Source organism: Salmo salar, chromosome 28 (assembly GCF_965601325.2).
Source record: "Salmo salar chromosome 28, fSalSal1, whole genome shotgun sequence".
NCBI classification, from domain to species: domain Eukaryota; kingdom Metazoa; phylum Chordata; class Actinopteri; order Salmoniformes; family Salmonidae; genus Salmo; species Salmo salar.
This window is the reverse complement of record NC_138318.1, coordinates 21715192-21736588: the sequence shown is the minus strand read 5'-3', so window position 1 is coordinate 21736588 and position 21397 is coordinate 21715192. Positions and strand designations below refer to the sequence as shown.

At 40.7% G+C, this 21397-nt stretch overlaps 2 protein-coding genes across 3 annotated transcripts; one reads left to right on the top strand and one right to left on the bottom strand.

The window, feature by feature from the left end:
- The first annotated feature begins 12 nt into the window (after positions 1 to 12).
- cntd1 (cyclin N-terminal domain containing 1) lies at positions 13 to 11936 on the top strand. The gene is made up of 7 exons (XM_014179870.3): positions 13 to 294; positions 1638 to 1713; positions 1805 to 1979; positions 3555 to 3717; positions 10790 to 10934; positions 11107 to 11203; positions 11392 to 11936. Exons 1-7 carry the CDS (start codon positions 126 to 128, stop codon positions 11506 to 11508), a joined length of 942 nt encoding a protein of 313 aa, XP_014035345.1. The 5' UTR covers positions 13 to 125; the 3' UTR covers positions 11509 to 11936.
- Positions 11937 to 11997: 61 nt separating this feature from the next.
- On the bottom strand, positions 11998 to 17523 carry LOC106589642 (uncharacterized). Of its 2 annotated transcripts, none has more exons than XM_014179869.3 (10): positions 17285 to 17523; positions 16881 to 16987; positions 16489 to 16644; positions 16029 to 16209; positions 14347 to 15724; positions 13914 to 14083; positions 13619 to 13728; positions 13016 to 13117; positions 12637 to 12686; positions 11998 to 12249 (listed from the first exon to the last, which is right to left on the bottom strand). In XM_014179869.3, the coding sequence occupies exons 2-10, from the start codon at positions 16968 to 16970 to the stop codon at positions 12216 to 12218; spliced, it is 2271 nt and encodes a 756-aa protein (XP_014035344.1). In that variant the 5' UTR covers positions 16971 to 16987; positions 17285 to 17523; the 3' UTR covers positions 11998 to 12215. The 2 variants fall into 2 exon arrangements, with proteins under 2 accessions (XP_014035344.1, XP_014035342.1); XM_014179867.3 differs by having other exon boundaries at positions 12000 to 12249; positions 12641 to 12686; positions 17285 to 17522.
- Between the last annotated feature and the right edge of the window lie 3874 nt (positions 17524 to 21397).

The window sequence follows — 21397 nt, the reverse complement described above, 5'->3', positions numbered from 1 at the left end:
GTGTCAACCGCCATCTCATGGCAAAATAAGGTACTGCATTTGAAAAAATTAACTCCGCGGACAACGAAATCAGATTTTTTTTTTGATCTTGCCATTTTATTTCTGGCTAGCTAGTAACGTTAGCTATGGCGAAGAGATTCCCATTCTCTCCAAGCCAAAGCAAAAACCTAAAGTTTGGTGAAGCTTCTTTTGAGATTTTATCAGACTTTCTCATAAATCTCAATATCAGAAACAAAGATAAACTGAGCAATTTATCACGTTACAGTGGGGATTTTAAAGACAAAAGATTGATAGGTAAGTTTTTAGCTCGCTGCTGGCTAACGGTTGCTCATTACTTTGGTCAACTATCTCATTGTTCTATCTGTGCTCTGGCAACGGCCCTGACAAGAACACGCCACCGGAAATGCGAATGGCGCCACGTTTGTTTAGGCTAAAGTTACGTAACATTACGTTATTTTGGCTTCACAGGTAACCTGTGACAGGTTGACCAAACCGATCTAATATCAAATATTTAAAAAAACGAGGTCACTATGGTCAAAATAAAAGTAAATATGAATTATCCATAAGCACACGGACACTAGCTATAAGTTATGTGCTATTATTTTGGTGATTTTCTGATCCACTGTTAAACAACTGAATCACGTCGTAAACAGAAGAGATGATGAAAGTCGGATTTTTCATATTAGCTTCGATTGGACCAAGTTATTAGAGATGTCACTACAGACCCTGGTTCGATCCTGAGGTGTATCACATCCGGCGGTGACTGGGAGTGCCATAGGGCGGCGCACAATTGGCCCTTCGTTGTCCGTTTTGGCCGGTGTAGGCCGTCATTGTAAATACGAGTTTGTTCTTAAACTGACTTGCCAAGTTAAATAAAATAAAAAAAACATTGACAATGACATTACAAGCAATATCCACCCTGTACAATATATATAGCTACAGTATGCTATTTACCTTAACATTGTATCATTTTAACCTTTATTTAACTAGGCAAGGCAGTTAAGAACAAATTCTTATTTACAATGACAGCATATCACAGCCAAACCCGGACGACGCTGGGCCAATTGTGCACCAACCTATGGCACTCCCAGTCACCACCGGATGCAATAGAGCCCAGGATCGAACCAGGGTCTGTAGTGACACCTCTAGCACTAAGAAGTAGTGCCTTAGACATCTGCGCCACTTGGGGGCCCTATCCCAATGTACATATGTACATGTACATATTACCTCAATTACCTCGACTAACCGGTGCCCCTGCACATTGACTCTGTACCGGGACCCCCTGTATATAGCCTCGCTATTGTTATTTTACTGCTACAGTTGAATTATTTGTTACTTTTATTTTTGATTTTTTTTACTTATCTATTTTTTACTTAACACTTTTTTTTCTTAAAACTTCTTAAAGCATTGTTGGTTAAGGGCTTGTAAGTAAGCATTTCACTGTAAGGTCTACTACACCTGTTGTATTCGGCGCATGTGACAAATAAAATTTGATTTGACCCTGGCATTGCAAGTGCCATGCTCGACAGTTACCACAATAAACTTTCTAGCTAAAACATTTACAGACTTGAACCGTAGGACTAGGCCATGAAATCCAATCTGAATAGGCCTAAAACCGCTGGCTCTGTTTTCCACAGAATGCGTTTTCCTTGTCACAGAAGAGTTAAGACTTGACCCCTTGGTTGGATATCATGCTGTTGAATTACTTGAAAGGTAGGATTCATGATCTGAAAATAGGAACTATCAGTTATCTGTCAATGTGATTAAAAGTAAGACCAATATAATGAGTATCTTCTGCTAACAGGTTTATGATAAAGCACCTGGAGGATCTGTTTTCAACACCACACACACCTGCAGGGGCAGCAGGTGTCCATAAAGGAAATTACGAGGACCTTGTTTATGAGAAACTGAGTGAGAAGTTCCATCTCATTCTCCTCTCTTGTGTGCAAATAGCAAGCAAACTGTCTTTGCACAGTGCTGTGAGTTTTGGGAAACTTTTTCATTATCATCTGTAGTAGAGGTTGACCGATTATAATTTTTCAATGCCGATACCGATTATTGGAGGACCAAAAAAAGCCGATACCGATTAATCTGGCAATTTTTATATATATATATATATATTTATATTTGTAATAATGACAATTACAATAATACTGAATGAACAATGAACACTTTTATTTTAACTTAATATAATATATAAATAAAATCTATTTAGTCTCAAATAAATAATGAAACATGCTCAATTTGGTTTAAATAATGCAAAAATACAGTGTTGGAGAATAAAGTAAAAGTGCAATATGTGCCATGTAAAAAAAGCTAACGTTTAAGTTCCTTGCTCAGAACATATGAAAGCTGGTGGCTCAATATTCCCAGTTAAGAACTTTTAGGTTGTAGTTATTTTAGGAATTATAACGCGTCGACTATTTCTCTCTATACCATTTGCATTTCATATACCTTTGACTATTGGGTGTTCTAATAGGCACTTTAGTATTGCCAGCCTAATCTCAGGAGTTGATAGGCTTGAAGTCATAAACATCGCTGTGATTCAAGCATTGCTAAGAGCTGCTGGCAAACGCAGTAAAGTTTGAATGAATGCTTACGAGCCTGCTGCTGCCTACCACCTCTCAGTCAGACTGCTCTATCAAATATCAAATCATAGACTTAATTATAATATAATAAACACAGAAATACGAGTCTTTGGTCATTAATATGGTCAAATCCGGAAACTATCATTTTGAAAACAAAACGTTTATTCTTTCAGTGAAATTCACGGAACCGTTCCGTATTTTATAGAATGGGTGGCATCCCTAAGTCTAAATATTGCTGTTACATTGCACAACCTTCAATGTTATGCCATAATTATGTAAAATTTTGGCAAATTAGTTCGCAACAAGCCAGACGGCCCAAACTGTTGCATATACCCTGACTCTGCGTGCAATGAACGCAAGGGAAGTGACACAATTTCCCTAGTTAATATTGCCTGCTAACATGAATTTCTTTTAACTAAATATGCAGGCTTAAAAAAATATACTTCTGTGTATTGATTTTAAGAAAGGCATTGATGTTTATGGTTCGGTACATTTGTGCAACGATTGTGCTTTTTCCGAGAATGCGTTTTTGTTAAATCCTCCCCCGTTTGGCGAAGTAGGCTGTGATTCGAGGATAAATTAACAGACACCGCATTGATTATATGCAACACAGGACAAGCTAGTTAACCTAGTAATATCATCAACCATGTGTAGTTAACTAGTGATTATGTGAAGATTGATTGTTTTTTTATAAGATAAGTTTAATGCTAGCTAGCAACTTACCTTGGCTCCTTGCTGCATTTGCGTAACAGGTGGTCAGCCTGCCACGCAGTTTCCTCGTGGAATGCAATGTAATTGGCCATAATCGGCGTCCAAAAATGCCAATTACCGATTGTTGGGAAAACTTGAAATCGGCCCAAATTAATCGGCCATGCCGATTAATCGGTCGACCTCTAATCTGTAGATCACCATTTGTATCACCATTCATAATGTCAATAATACGTTTCTCACCTTTTACTTTACCAGGTGGTTGACAACAACACAGCAGCGCAGTTTCTTCACTCGATGGGCCACAGCGTTTCCAAACAAACTATCATGGACATGGAGCTGATGATCTTGAAAGCACTTGACTTCAGGCTAAACACCCCCAACCCTCTGACTTATGTTGAGATACTCCTGGAGGTGCTTGGTAAGTATTTCACATTCTGTAGTCCTTATGATAACCACAAAAAGAGACATGACATTTTGCTGTAATGAGGTGCTACATTACATGCTACATTCCTATTTAGGCCTGTAGAACCCATTTCCTACAGGCAATGACCAAAAGCGCCCTCTTTGGCCTCATGGGCAGAATGTTATTAATATCATTTAAAAATATGTTTTAAATAAACATTGATAAATACAATGTTTCTATGTCAAACAGTTTTGTTATATTCCAGTCTTCTGTCTTCTGGGTAGGCCGTCATTGTAAATAAGAATTTGTTCTTAACTGACTTGCCTAGTTAAATAAAGGTTAAATAAAAAAATAAGCATTGACATTAACATTACAAGCAATATCCACAATATCCACCCTGTACCCTCTCCCAATTGAATACATTTCAACTCTATATCTGACATGGTACAGGGGTCTTCTTTTTTTAAAATCCCATAACCATGTGTGTGAGGTGTATACATACTTCTGTTTCAAAGTAGATTTGTTTAAGACTACCAAGAATCACTCTGTGGCCCTGATCTAGCCCACTGCTGTAAAAGGTTTATACAGTAAAATGCCTCTGGAAAAGTTGTGTGAGGAGGTAGCAGGGCTGAGGGGGAGTTTGGAGTTTAGCCAGAGTGAAATTCTCACGCTCCAAGGAGAGAACAAGGCACTCACAACCAAAGTAAAAATCCACGATTTCAACATGGATTGTCTATTCAGGGAAAACAAGAAAACAGTGTTGAAGGAGTCGCTACTAGACATACAAAGTCGTAGCATGCGTGAAAATCATTTTTTTTCTGGGGTTCCTGAGGACGTATCCAATAATCCAGAGGGCGCAATCAGAGAATTCATGCAATCCGCCTTGAAACTTCCTATAGAGACTGTAAACAAGGTGACTTTCCACCGAGTACACAGACTTGGAGCTCGTAGCGACAAGACCAAGGGTCCCCGACCGATCATCGCAAAATTTGAACACTACCAACAAAAGGAGATGATCAAAGCAGGGGAAGGGAGCTTAAAGGGACCAAATTTGGTCTCAATGATCAATTTCCAAGGGAGATAAACGAATGTTGTAAGAGACTGTATCCGGTACAAAGGCAACAGAGGGAGAAGGGTAAGCGTGCCTTTCTCATTGTGGACATACTCTTTATAGATGGACAGCTATTCCGAGACAGCTCCATAACACCATGGCTGTACTAAATTCTACAGGGACTTCAGGTTGCGAAAAAAAGAAAGTATGAGAACTGTAAAAATATCTGAACACTATGAAGTGGATATGAACACACACGTACTCAATTACATGCTTGCTTACACATACGGACTTATACATACACACACACACCTGATCTCACTCTTTTCTCTCACTCTCCCTTTCTCTATTGTCGAGAACTGTTTTACAATTTAATATGTTTCTTGTTTGTGTATTTGTCTACAAGTTTATATATGTTTACAACAAGCAAGGGAAGATATCAGAATAGGGGCATTGGGGAATAATAACATATTGTACGGAATACATTTGTACTTTAGTGAAGCCGTCTCTAGAGTAATGCAAGGTCTCTTTCATGATCATGTGAAACGTCTGTTGCTATGGAAATGCTGGGATGTGTTTTTTAATGATGTTAAAGGAAATTATGATGCAGCTATGACGGTGATACGATATGGATTACAATTATCATCAATATTAAGGCTATACACACTACATGTTACACACATAGACACTCAACCAATGCAAAATGGCAGAGTTATTATTTATTTGGACAGCACACATTATAGTCTTACTCTTATACAGACATCGTACACACTCTCACTAAATCACATCCAATGTCATACACATCAACCTACTCAGATTTACTACACACATAATATCTTGTCTCAATTTTCTAACATCTGCGGCATTGGCTCACAGGCAAACAGGCAAGGGAATAAAACAAATATTACTAGAACCTATTTCTTGAATTCTAAATATCAGACATTTGAATGCTCTAATTTTGACTGTCATAATATCTCTGATGGCAGTGACTTTACAAGCACTAATTATGGTCAATTTAGACTGAGAATAGTATCTAGTTATGGTAAGGGATGAAATAAGTATAGCCAGTTATAATTGTAACAGTTTAGCAGATTATAGAAAAAGAAGATCAGTCTTTACGTGGCTAAAAGAAAAGGAATATAACATATACTGTTTACAGGAAACTCACTCTACATCCTTAGATGAAGTTGTGTGGAAAAAGGAATGGGGTGGTGAAATAATTTTCTGTCATGGACAAAGGAACTCAAAAGGTGTGATGATATTAATTCACAAAAATGTTGATCTGAATGTGCAAATAGTCAGGAATGATTTGCAAGAAAGGTGGATCTTTTTGAATATGAAAGTGGACGAAAAGAGATTTGGCTCATTAATCTATATGGTACAAATCAGGATGATCCATACCTCTTCGAAAACATTTATACCAAGTTATTGAACTTACAGGTAACAAATGATCAAATCATTATGGTAGGAGACTATAACACAGTGTTAAGTACCTCAATGGACCGTAAAGGTAATCACTCTACAAACTATCATCACCGTGCCCTTAAGGAAATCACAAATATTATGGACACATTAGAAATAGTGGATATTTGGAGACTAAAAAACCCAGACCTTGTGAGATATACATGGAGGAGACTTCATCAAGCTAGTCCTCTTGACTACATTCTTGTCTCTTTCTCTCTTGCATCAAAGGTTAAAAAAGTTTTAATAGGAGACAGAATGCGATTGGATCATCATCTAATTGGCATTCACATAACTCTTATAGGTTTTCCACATGGACGGGGATATTGGAAATTTAATCCAAGTTTACTGGAGGACAACTTATTTTTAACTAAGAGAAAATAATATATAACTTAATTTTTCCAGTATAATATAGGTTCAGCAATGTTTACAGTCTCCTTGTTTACAGTCTCTATAGGAAGTTTCAAGGCGGATTGCATGAATTCTCTGATCGCGCCCTCTAGATTATTGGATACGTCCTCAGGAACCCGAGAAAAAAAATGATTTTCACGCATGCTACGACTTTGTATGTCTAGTAGCGACTCCTTCATTACTGTTTTCCTGTTTTCCCTGAATAGACAATCCATGTTGAAATCGTGGATTTTTACCTTGGCTGTGTGTGCTTTGTTCTCTCCGTGGAGCGTGAGAATTTCACTCTGGCTAAACTCCAAACTCCCCCTCAGCCCTGCTACCTCCTCACACAACTTTTCCAGAGGCATTTTACTGTATAAACCTTTTACAGCACTGTGCTAAATCAGGGTCACAGAGTGAATCTTGGTAGTCTTAAATAAATCTACTTTGAAACAGAAGTATACACCTCACACACATGGTTATGGGATTTAAAAAAAGAAGACCCCTGTACCATGTCAGATATAGAGTTGAAATGTATTCAATTGGGAACCTTATTGTTTGGGATACCTTTTAAATGTACCTTCAGAGGTCATTCAATTCAATATTCATCAATAATAAAAAAGCAGTTTCTGGCTAAAGAGACAAGACTAACAAGGGAAATCCATGAACTAATAGTACAGGTAGATAGCAATAAAAACGATACTACAGCGATACAAAATAAGTTAGACAAAAAACAAAAAGAACTTGAGGAACTTATTCAAGAACGATCTAATGTAATCTATTACAAAAATAAAGCAAACTGGATGGAATATGGAGAAAAATGCACAAAATTCTTCCTGAATCACCAATACAGGAATACTAACAAAAATAATTTGCAGAAACTCGTTACTGAAGACAGAGTCATCTATGATTCTCCAAATGATATTTTAAGAGGAAGCTAATTATTTTAGGCAGATGTTCTCTTTTCCGTCCAATCCTCTCCAACGGAATGAAGATTTTGGTAAGGAATTATTTCGAAATAATATAAAAATGGAAAATTAACAAATGTACAGAAAGATCAGTGCGAAGGCCAAATTACAGAGGAAGAACTTTTTGAGGCTATTAAATGCTTTCAGTCTGGAAAAACCCCAGGGCTTGATGGCATACCGGTAGAGGTATCTCAAGCCTTTTTTGATATACTAAAAGCTCCATTGTTAGATTGTTTTAACTACTCCTAAAGAAATGGTAGTCTCTCAGGTACTCAGCAGAAAGGTCTGATTTCTCTATTATTAAAACAAGACCCAGATGGCAAATATAAAGACCCAGTCTATCTAAAAAAACTGGAGGTCCCTTACACTTCAATGTTGTGATGCAAAAATACTAGTGAAATGCATAGTACTAAGAATTAAAAAGGTTTTATCAAGTATTGTTCATCCTGATTAGACAGGTTTTTAACATGGATGATACATTGGAGATAATATACGACAACTACTAGAAATAATAGAACATCATGAAACATCTAAGAAGCCAGGCCTGGTATTTATAGCAGATTTTGAAAAGGCATTTGATAAAGTAAGACTGGATTTTATTTATAAATGCCTGGATTTTTTCAAATGAGGTGATTCTCTTATAAAATGGGTAAAAATAATGTATAGCAATCCCAGGTGTAAAATAGTAAATAACGGCTACTTCTCAGAGAGTTTTGAATTGTCAAGAGGAGTTAAACAAGGGTATCTGCTATCACCATATCTATTTGTTATGGCCATCGAAATGCTAGCTATTAAAATCAGATCCAATAACAACATTAGAGGATTATAAATCCAAGGCTTAAAAACAAAGGTGTCCATGTATGCCGATGACTCAAGTTTTATATTAAGTCCGCAAGCTAGATCCCTGCAATGTCTCATTGAAGATTTAGATAGCTTTTATGTACTCTCTGGACTAAAACCAAATTATGATTAGTGTACAATATTACGTATTCGGATCTTTAAAAAATACAATTTTTACATTACCCTGCAGTTTACCTACAGTTGAAGTCGGAAGTTTACATACACTTAGGTTGGAGTCATTAAAACTCGTTTTTCAACCACTCCACAAATGTCTTGAAAACAAACTATAGTTTTGGCAAAGTTGGTTGTGCATGACACAAGTCATTTTTCCAACAATTGTTTACAGACAGATTATTTCACTTATAATTCACTGTATCACAATTCCAGTGGGTCAGAAGTTTGTGTGATACACTAATACACTAAGTTGACTGTGCCTTTAAATAGCTTGGAAAATTCCAGAAAATGATGTAATGGCTTTAGAAGCTTCTTATAGGCTAATTGACATAATTTGAGTCAATTGGAGGTGTACCTGTGGATGTATTTCAAGGCCTACATTCAAACTCAGTGCCTCTTTGCTTGACATCATGGGAAAATGACAATAAATCAATAAAGTCTGGTTCATCCTTGGGAGCAATTTCCAAACGCCTGAAGGTACCACGTTCATCTGTATAAACAATAGTACGCAAGTTTAAACACCATGGGACCACGCAGCCAAAATACCGCTCAGGAAGGAGATATGTTCTGTCTCCTAGAGATGAACGTACTTTGGTGCGAAAAGTGCAAATCAATCCCAGAACAACAGCAAAGGACCTTGTGAAGATGCTGGAGGAAACAGGTACAAAAGTATCTATATCCACAGTAAAATGAGTCCTATATCGACATAACCTGAAAGGCTGCTTAGCAAGGAAGAAGCCACTGCTCCAAAACCGCCATAAAAAAAGCCAGACAACGGTTTGCAACTGCACATGGGGACAATGATCGTACTTTTTGGAGAAATGTCCTCTGGTCTGATGAAACAAAAATAGAACTGTTTGGCCATAATGACATTGTTATGTTTGGAGGAAAAAGGGGGTAGCTTGCAAGCCGAAGAACACCATCCCAACCGTGAAGCACGGGGGTGGCAGCATCATGTTGTGGGGGTGCTTTTCTGCAGGAGGGACTGGTGCACTTCACAAAATAGATGGCATCATGAGGTAGGAAAATTTGGTGGATATATTGAAGCAACATCTCAAGACATCAGTCAGGAAGTTAAAGCTTGGTCGTAAATGGGTCTTCCAAATGGACAATGACCCCAAGCATACTTCCGAAGTTGTGGGAAAATGGCTTAAGGACAACAAGATCAAGGTATTGGAGTGGCCATCACAAAGCCCTGACCTCAATCCTATACAAAATTTGTGGGCAGAACTGAAAATGCGTGTGCGAGCAAGGAGGCCTACAAACCTGACTCAGTTACACAAGCTCTGTCAGGGGGAATGGGCCAAAATTCACCCAACTTATTTTGGGAAGCTTGTGGAAGGCTATCTGAAACGTTTGACCCAAGTTAAACAATTTCAAGGCAATGCTACCAAATACTAATTGAGTGTATGTAAACTTCTGACCCACTGGTAATGTGATGAAAGAAATAAAAGCTGAAATAAATCATTCTCTCTACTATTATTCTGACATTTCACATTCTTAAAATAAAGTGGTGATCCTAACTGACCTAAGACAGGGAATTTTTACCAGGGATAAATGTCAGGAATTGTGAAAAACTGAGTTTAAATGTATTTGGCTAAGGTGTATGTAAACTTACGACTTCAGCTGTATATAATGGGCTGATGATGAAGTAGACATACTTGGTATTCATATCACAAAAGATATAAATAAGCTCTCCACAATGAATTTCAATAGAAAACTTGTAAAAATAGACAAGATCCTGCAACCATGGAGAGGTAAATACCTGTCTATTTATGAATATATTGCCCTGATTAACTTAGTCATATCTCAGTTTACTCACTTACTTATGGCGCTGCCTACTCCTGAAGATTCGTTTTTCAAATCATATAAGCAAAATATTTTCTTCTTGGTGGGGGGGGGGTCTCGAATGGTTGGGGTACAGCTATTGGGGAACTGTGGGGTGATCTTTGAGGGTTCGGGTTCACTTTTTTTGGCCTGGTGGGAGATCTGTCAACGTGCCCTTGAGCAGGGCATTGACCCTGGATGCTTCTGTGTGTCGCTCTGAATGGAAGTCTGTTGGATGACTGGTATGGTGTCGTTGTTGAGCGGCTTCACTGCAAGTATATTGTATGTTTCGGATATTCAATAAAATATATTTTTTAAATGCCTCTTGGTGTTACCAGTATGTAACTATTTATTCACTACCCACCACATCCTACAGGGCACAATGACTCTTCTATCCCTGTGGAGCACCTGCATCACCTCAGCAGACATGTGCTCCAGTTCACCTACCTCCAGAGGACAGCCATCTATGACTCCCTGCTCAAGGCCACCACTCAGTGCCTGAGCCCATCTGACGAACAGAGGTAGGCCGCGTCCCAAAAGGCACCCTATTCCCTATAGTGCTCTACTTTTGACCAGGGCCATTGGCAGCCGTAGTTTTCCTCTCTCAATGTTAGTAACAGTAGGCCGTGTGTGTTTAGTTAACAATAGTGTAACAGCCATAAATAAGCATGTGTCCCCTGTGAAAACCAACAGAAAGACTTTTGTGTCGGTGACTGAAGACTGCATGCTTCTTGGTGTTGGTGTCATTGCTGTGGGTGCATACATCCTCAATGTCACTAACTGGGAACAGGTGATCAGCTACTATAATATATCCTTCTTGTAAACAGTCATATTATTAACTTGTATTTCTTCCATACTTAGTAAGGTTTAAGCTATTATGTTGAAGTTGGATTATAAACTTTAGCTGAAAACTAGTGTTTGGTTACTACAGTGCATGCTGCTCAATGAACTAGTAACGGCCCAACCATTAATCACCAGGTAGTGGAGGAGCTGAGTCACATCACAGGGATCTCAGTGAAGAGCATCAGTGATTTCACACATGTTACACTGATGCACATTACCAAGAACAACTCTCCCATGGTCACAGCAACTTGAGTTGAGTCCGAACAACACATTCATCGATTGAAAGATTTTATTTACGCTAATTTGTTTTAAGTTGGTTTGAAACTTGAAAATTAACTAAGTTTCTTCAGCTACAGGAAGTTATGAAAGAAAGCCATTGAGACATAGATAGTACAGTACTGTACAGTAAAACAGTACAGTAAAACTACAGTGTCTGTGTATGTAAAAAGATTGAAAGGTTCACACCAAACATCTGATATAAAAACCAGCTCCCTGAGTTTGACTTTCTAGTTGATTTCCTTAAGAATTTAACTTCTATTTTCTGGATGTTTATCTCTGTTTACTGTTCCAACAATTAGCAGCATTAAAGAGCCTTCTTCCATCTGTTAAATGCCATAGTGTGCAATATAAAAGCAAAGCTGATGTTAAAATCCTAATAATAGAAATGTAATAAATAGTGTAATAAGTAATTCATTTAACTTAAATAGATAAGAATAAATATATTTATTATACCCACCACCTCTCTGTCAAGTTTATTTATCCTCTGTCCAGATGGTACCATTGAATAAGATGCACTGCATCGTGTGTTAAAATCATTTCATGAAATAAGTTAGAATAAATTCATCATTAACGTCACTTCACCCAGGATTTAAAAACAGGAAGAAAGAATGTATCAGGTGGGTGGGTCAGGTGTCCCTGGCGCGTGATTGCCTCTCTGGCTCCCTCTGCTGGCTCTACCCTCAGTGTGTGTGGAAGAAGAGGAAGCCTCCAAACCTGAGGGAGAATCAAGACAACATCAAGTCAACTGCTGTTATTCAACTGTAGATAGCTATTCAGAGAGTGTGACACATTTCACTGCACCTATCCGGTGTATGTGACAATAAAACATCTTAATTTGTTGATATATTTTTTTATAAAAGGCCCGTAAACACAACAGGTTCCATTGATCAATCATTCTTCAATCAAAGTTGTCCTTTAAACCTAACAATCTTTCAAATCAAATTATTTCAAATCAGATTTACTCCTCAAATCCATTTTTACAAAGAAGACAATTATTTAGTAAATTGCAGACATCTCAATATAAGAACTCTGGCTATCAAGTGTTGATCCATTTAGATTTGCACAGTATTTCTGTCACCAAATGATCAACACTGTCGTCACCTACTGTTGGCCCCTGCTGTTCTCTGAATCAGGTACAGTCTGGTAGCCATCTAAGATAAAGAAACATTTCTGACCTTCAATCTATCTCATATTGTAGCAGATAATCATGAATGTACCAATTAGTTATACTCCATTATTTATGGTTAGCCTAGTGAGTCATCTTGTTTTAAATCCCTCTCTCTCACTTATACTGTATACCTCACCTTTAAAAGTACAGGCTTAGATATAGGCTATCTACTTTCTGAAGGAGTAACAACAGCATTAACGTGTGATACTGTATGTATAAATGGATAGCTGTGGAGTAGTCTGTACCATTGGGGAACAGGACGTTAGTCCCTCACTGCATGAGCACCAACACCATGAAACAGTTCCTTCCTACCCTAGAGACGGCATTGCTACGTGACTGGGCCACCTGCAGCAGCTCTGAGAACCTCTGCTGAAGGATCAGCAACATGTACAGCTCTGGACTGGTCTGCTCCACCTGGGACGGCAGGGAAGTCAGAGGAGGTTAAAAGAGAATATGGATGAGATAAACAACCTACTAATATTTACTCCTACTAGCATTGCCATATCACACAGCAGGGTAGCGTTTTCCATCATGAATGTTGTTCTGGAGGCAGCTCTGCAGAGTGGTCACTAGCTGGCACAGCCACAAAGTCATAACATCTGATTTTAAACCTAACCCTAACATTAACCCTAACCACACTGCTAACCCAAATGCCTAAACCTAACGTCAAATTATGAACTAAAAGCACATTTTGATTTTCATGAATTTTTACAATATAGCCAATTTCGATTTAGCAGCTGACCCATCTAGCGGAAATTGCTCAGTTCTGCCTCCAGGGCAAGATTCATAACCGTAAACGTCAACCTGCCACCACACAGATAAGCATTTATATTGTAAGTCACAACAACAGACTGATACAGTTATTGCTCAGCTGGGTAGTATGCTGTAGGGATATGCATAAGAAGGGATGTATACCTGTGTCTGACCATGCCTTTGGTAAAACTCCTCCATGTCAAAGTCGTCCAGATCCAGTGTTAGGCTCCCCTTACACAACTCACAGGTTCTGACCGCAGACAGTGTGGTCCCTGGAAACACATGGTAACACACACACACACACACACACACACACACACACACACACACACACACACACACACACACACACACACACACACACACACACACACACACACACACTTCATTCCTTCCATCAGTTCAGAGCTACACCATCATGATTCATTTCAACAATTAAATCAGTCATTAAACTGACCTGACTGTATTTTAGTCTGGATCCACCTCTTCAGGCAGTCGTGGTGGATGTACTGCAGGCTGCCGGAGCAGAGACAGGGGGTGAGCAGGGGATTGGTCGGGGAGCCAGCACCACACTGACAGATACGACACTGGTCCCCTTCCTCCTCATCAGACGACTCCTCCAACAGACTGTGGAGGTTAGAAGACTACAAATGAGATGAAGAATATAGGATGATTTCATGCTACTTTATAAAGTTGTTCTTAATGTTTTTTTACACTCAGTGCAGGTCAAATTAAGATCTTACATCTGTATAAAAGACCTGAAAGCAAAATAAATGTGCATGCCAAACTTTATCAAGGGACCAGTAACTATATTTAGAGAGGATACTCATCTGACATAATGACAAGAACAGAAGGACAGAGTACTTGTCCCATTCTCCAGCTCCTCTCACCGTTCTTTGATTTTGCGTAACGTCTCTGGGTTGGTAGCCGGTGCTGATTGGGCCTCCTGAGCTGCCATAGCACCACTACCCTGCTGTGCGTTGCTCATCTGAATGTGAGCCACCTCCCTGCGGATGTCACGGAGGGCCATCAGGGCCATGGTCAGGTGATCCATCAGCCCAGAGGTCCCATGGCGCGAGGCTTCGCTGGAGGACGGAGTGTCCTCTGTACTACTGTCACTACTACTGGCCTCTCCTCTGACCTCCTCTGGTTCCTCCTGCTGGATCCTGCTGACCAGCTGGGAGTGCCTCAGGGTGTAGCTGGTCCTGGGTGGTGAGGCCTCCAACACCGGCCATCTCTCTGAGCCCAGCCAGATGGGGTTAGCTCTCCTGGGGCTAAGGGGGCTGAGATGATCCAGCTCAGGGAGGTGTTCATACAGCTGCTGCGGGGTAGTGAGAGTCCCCCTGCTGGCTCTCTGTGTGACAGAGGGTGTTATCGACAACGGTGATATCGACAGTCGACCTACTTGCATCAGTGAAGGCATGGGACTATATCCTCCTCCAGTGTATGAAGCTCTACTGTTTGGTGATTCTTCAGGGGTGCTTGTTGACTCCATACTCAGCTGGGACTGCATGCCCCTAGGACTCTGGACGGTACGGACACTGGGAGACGGGCAGAGGATGTCATGTGAACTAGACTGAGAGGCAGCCCACCTCACAGGGATGTAGTAGCTCTCTCTATCAGCATCCTGACATGAATGGTTGTCGTCTTCCCTGTCCGACTCAGACTCGGAGGACAGAACACCCAGTGTGTGGAAGTGGCTGCTAAGGGGGCCGGTGAAGGAGTCACTGAGGCTGAGAGAGCTGCTTTCCAGGGTGCCACTGCTGGAGGGGCATTGCGAGGGGAGGGACTCCGGTACGGACAAAGGACTGGTGTCAGCTAAACTCCTGGAGCAGAGCTCAGCCCTGTAGGTGTCCTCACTGCGTACGTACTCCTCTGTGATACTACTGCTCTCTGAGAAGCCCTGGAAGGGTTCCGAGATCAGCTGGAGATAGGGATGGGGCTCTGGGTCGTCTGGGCTGGGGGAGCGGTGGTACTGCAGTGAGGGGAGACAGGGCCAATCTGTGTAGGACCTTCTAGAACAAATCAGGGGCTGTGGGAGGTAGCAGCTGTCTAATGGCCTCTTGACCAGATCATGTCTTGTAGAGATGTTTGAACTATCTGCACGGTCACATGATGGTGCCCCCATCTTTCTCTTCCCCCTCAGTGTGTCTTGACTTTGTGTTAGTTTCAGAGTGTTTGACTTAGTTGCACATGTGGATAACTTACAGGCTCTGTTTTTTATAGCCACAGATCTGTGTTTGTGACATGGTGGAGATTGTTTCTTACCTTGAAAAAAGCATAAAGAAGGAAGTATATCAATTTGGTAAAAAATGTAAATGTAAATGGAGTCATTGGACCCCATAACCACTGGTGAGGGAAGTCCGTTGTCTAAGACAGGGTTTTCCAATCCTGCCCCCCCCTGCACATTGTTTTTTCCCTAGCACTACAGCGTCAAGCTTTGATTTATTGAATCAGCTGTGTAGTGCTAGAGCAAAAAACTAAATGTGCACCCCCGTGGGGGGGGGGGGGGGGGGGGGGGGGGGGCATGGTCTAGGAGGATGCAGCAGAGAATGCATTGTGAGAATCTTACAGTGGGATGCCAGTGGAGCAATGGCTCTTCTCCATGTCTTTGATGTGGTTGCCAGTTCTGCTGTTCTACTTTGGGTTACACTGCTCTGGGTTCCGCTGGAGATGGCAGGAAAGCGGGACACTGAGCCTTTGTTCTGTGAGTTTCTCATCTCTGATCTGGTGGATTTCACAGAGCTGGAGGACTGCAGGCAGCAAGACAATGTTTAGAGAAACTATTAGAGGAAAGTAGGCTACAGTCTCAACTAATGAACTGTAGAGATGTTGACATTTTACAGACTCTCTTAGTAGTTAGTGCATATATTTTTCATACTGGCCCCCCATGAGAATCAAACCCACAACCCTGGTGTTGCAAGCACCATGCTCTACCAACTGAGCTATACAGGACCAAAGTTGTTGCAATGACATGCACAGACAATGTTATGTGGCACTTGTAAAACTGTAGAAGTGTGAAGAGTTAATACCTTCTTGGTGTCTGGCGCTCCCTGTGCCCATGGTCTTTCATACCTGCGGGCTTTGAACCTATTTGTCTGAGGTGTTGGTGAAGGCGTCCGTACTCTGTGTACTTCCCTCCTCACCTCTGCGTCTGCCCTTTCCTGTTCCCGTCTGCGTAGGTGGTCCTGCAACATAATTACCTTCATTTCCATATAATCGCCTTAATTATCACCATCATTATCATCACTTTCATTCAGCTATAATCTCTACACCATAGGCTACCACTGTTATCTGTTGCTGTCATACTTGAACAACATCCATCATACAATTGTCTATGCCCTGTAAACCTTCATGTCATTGAAATTATTTGAGAACTGCTAATGTACAAGATTTAGGCCTACCTCTTTGGAACATAGCTTACCTGATATTTAAGGTCTCTCCTCTTCTTCACCTCACAAATGTGTTCAGCATTGGTGAGGTTCTCAGCTGCGCGTCTTTCCCAGCTGTACATTATGTGGACAAAGACTCCTGACATACAACGTTACAGATGGTCAATATTGGAAGTAAAGTTTATTGATTTATAAGATTACACATGGAGCTATTTTATATATCAAAACATTAGCTAGTTAGCTAACTTAGCTAACTCGTTGGCGTGTTCGTCACCATAATAATGTAATATATTAGCTAGTTATATAATAGGTAGGCTAAGACAGGTGGATCGGTCGAATTGTGGTGACAGATGCTTAAGCAAAGGCAAATGCCCTACCATTCTGTTAACCTATTAACTAATTACACAATAGCTAAATTATTATCATCTCCTCTTACTATTTAATCGAATCCATTTTCAGCTAGCTAATTCCCCAACTTCTGTGTTTTTCCCTCTGATGCGTCTCTTTGTCTCCATAGAGATGAGGCACGCTCACAAAACTTCAGGTGGAGTTGTATAGGCGTGTCGGTCGCGCGCATGCAGGTTTTTTTTCGTGGAAATTTGTCTCCCAAAAATTATACAACAGGTCAGATCTGAGCGCATTCATGTTGGTAAATATAGGATACCCATAGCTCATCCAAACAGCTCCATCACTTCCCATATGGTCACCATGGAAACATGGTAGGTATTCATTGGGGGATTGATTTTTTTATGGCTCACTTGCCAAATAAGCAAGTCAGCTCTTTTAGGGGCCTGCCTTTTGCTTCATCCTAGCAACTGGTTGCTATGCTGCTACTGTTTCCATGATTTTGTTGATGCAGTGTATGAGATTCATAGGCCTTATCAACCTGGTCACTCACACCCATAGGCTACAGTACAGTCTAGTTCACACAATAATCTAAGTAATACACAAAAGTAGTTCCCTGCATGCTGGTTTTCCTGCCCCCTGTTTTCTTATGAGGCAGAAAGAAAAACATTTGACCTTTTAGGAATGTAAAAAAAAACTTGACTAATATCTCTACTTCAATAATATCACTTACTTCAATAATATCAGTTCCAGTTCGATGTGGCCTTCTCTTTACCCTTATACAGTAGGGGGGAAAAGTATTTGATCCCCTGCTGATTTTGAACGTTTGCCCACTGATAAAGAAAGGATCAGTCTATCATTTTAATGGTAGGTTTATTTGAACAGTGAGAGACAGAATAACAACAAAAATATCCTTAAAAACGCATGTCAAAAATGTTATAAATTGATTTGCAATTTAATGAGGGAAATAAGTATTTGACCCCCTCTCAATCAGAAAGATTTCTGGCTCCCAGGTGTCTTTTATACAGGTAACGAGCTGAGATTAGGAGCACACTCTTAAAGGGAGTGCTCCTAACCGCAGCTTGTTACCTGTAAAAAAGACACCTGTCCACAGAAGCAATCAATCAATCAGATTCCAAACTCTCCACCATGGCCAAGACCAAAGAGCTCTCCAAGGATGTCAGGGACAAGATTGTAGACCTACACAAGGCTGGAATGGGCTACAAGACCATCGCCAAGCAGCTTGGTGAGAGGTGCCAACATTTGGTGCGATTATTCGCAAATGGAAGAAACACAAAAGAACTGTCAATATCCCTCGGCCTGGTGCTCCATGCAAGATCTCACCTCGTGGGGTTGCAATGATCATGAGAACGGGGAGGAATCAGCCCAGAACTACACGGGAGGATCTTGTCAATGATCTCAAGGCAGCTGGGACCATTGTCACCAAGAAAACAATTGGTAACACACTACGCCATGAAGGACTGAAATCCTGCAGCGCCCGCAAGGTCCCCCTGCTCAAGAATACATATACATGCCCGTCTGAAGTTTGCCAATGAACATCAGAATGATTCAGAGGACAACTGGTGAAAGTGTTGTGGTTAGATGAGACCAAAATGGAGCTCTTTGGCATCAACTCAACTCGCCGTGTTTGGAGGAGGAGGAATGCTGCCTATGACCCCAAGAACACCATCTCCACCGTCAAACATGGAGGTGGAAACATTATGCTTTGGGGGTGTTTTTCTGCTAAGGGGACAGGACAACTTCACCGCATCATTTGACGGGGCCATGTACTGTCAAATCTTGGGTGAGAACCTCCTTCCCTCAGCCAGGGCATTGAAAATGGGTTGTGGATGGGTATTCCAGCATGACAATGACCCAAAACACACGGCCAAGGCAACAAAGGAGTAGCTCAAGAAGAAGCACATTAAGGTCCTGGAGTGGCCTAGCCAGTCTCCAGACCTTAATCCCATAGAAAATCTGTGGAGGGAGCTGAAGGTTTGAGTTGCCAAACGTCAGCCTCGAAACCTTAATGACTTGGAGAAGATCTGCAAAGAGGAGAGGGACAAAATCCCTCCCGAGATGTGTGCAAACCTGGTGGCCAACTACAAGAAACGTCTGACCTCTGTGATTGCCAACAAGGGTTTTGCCACCAAGTACTAAGTCATGTTTTGCAGAGGGGTCAAATACTTATTTCCCTCATTTAAAATGCAAATCATTTTTTAACATTTTTGACATGCGTTTTTCTGGATTTTTTTGTTGTTATTCTGTCTCTCACTGTTCATATAAACCTACCATTAAAATTATAGACTGATCATTTCTTTGTAAGTGGGCAAATGTACAAAATCAGCAGGGGAACAAATACTTTTTCCCCCCACTGTACAATACAAACACAAATAGGCCTAAAACTAAAGTACTGAAAATTATTTAAGTTGCAATCAGCAGTAGAAACAACTAGCTTCTCCCCACCCCTGTTTCGGTAAAAATCTGAGGGATGGGGCAAAAGAAATGTAACCACTCTCAAATTCATGTACAGAGATATGAATGCAAGGACTGACCATCCATGATATCAAAAATAATAGTTTTAACCATGTTTTGAGGCTGTATAGTGTTTGTTTACATTTACTTTGTATACAAACATTGGAGCAAAACAAGCTTATATTTTGGGTTCTGATGGGGTACTACAGTTGAACTAAGCTCATGAGACACTTCTAAGTTATATTCTTCAAGAATCAATGGATACATATCATGTAGCTACTGCTGATTGCCCATTTAATGGACAATTAACTGCATGTCAAATTGTTGTTGTGCTAACCTTACAGCTTGAGAATATGCCTGCCTACGCCAACTTCAGTAGCAGATTGTATATCTGCTATGGAGAGATCATGGGAATAGAGAAATCTGCACCCCATGATCCTTCAGGAGTCTCACAGGCAGCACAACATGTGAGTGCAGAGAAGAACGGTGTGAGGGATTACAGCTGCCTGAAGCACCTGAGGGAAGGTGTGTGCAGTGGAGCTTCTGTGTGCGAGGTAGACTTTGCTTTGGCATAGAGAGTGAGGTTCATCCCCAATAGCACCCTATTCTCTGTTTAGTACACTACTTTTGACCATGACTCAAAAACAGTGCACTAAATAGGGAAGAGGGTACCATTTGGGATGCAGTGAGAGAGAGGTGCTGGAGTTTCAGTGGATTAGTAGGGGATGCAGAGGCCAGACTTCACTCTCGCTGGCATAACACTGCTTCAGCTCTGCATGACTCTGCTGATCACTCCAAATCAAATTTAACCCTAATTAATCTCTCCTCCTGCCTCTCTTTGGATGCTTCCCAAATGGCATCCTATACCCTTTATAGTGCACTACTTTTGACCAGGGCCTATAGGGCTCTGGTCAAAAAGTAGTACACTATTTAGCGAATAGAGTCCCATTTAGGACATAGATTCTGTCAAAACCCACACACTGAAACCGGCAGCCCTGGGCTGGGCACACACCTGGCTGGGGCATTTATCACTTCTATACTGCAGCCTCAGCCATCTTACTGTAATATAGTACGCTACAGCACAGACACATTATATAGTATGTGCACATTATAGTTAGTGCACCAGTTACACCTACAGATCACATTTGGAATTACAACTAAATAATAATTTCTATATAATTTATTTGACATACAGTACCAGTATGTAGGCATATGCATCATGTCATGCTGATGCAATGTTTTTACAACAACAGTGTTCAATAAGCAATGTTTCTATCTAGAGAAGCCTTTAAGCAGAAAATGATCCCCCAGAGAATAGGGCTACTAAAGCTGTTTTTCCTCACTAAAATGTAGAGAGAAATTTCCATCCTGACTTGAAAGAACCAGTAGGCTATGATTTATAGGACCTATTATGGCCCTATAGCAAATATATTAAGCTATAGCTTATTGACTTGCGGCTTGCCTATAGGTTTAGCAGTAAAACAGGTAGCTTGGAGTGAATCTCCTACAGACTCTGCATTTTTATAACATAATTCCCTTACATCAAATGTCAAATGCTTTGATCCTGGGGGAAGGTTTTTGATTGAAATCGACCTTGTCCCCTCTTGAATAATTATGACCGGTTTAGACATTAGTGCCTCCCATTCTCATGATTTATGCATCGGCTTCTAGCTTGCTGTGCACTGCTCTGGTCAATCAGAGGTTGCACCGGTAGGCGTGCTAGCGATCC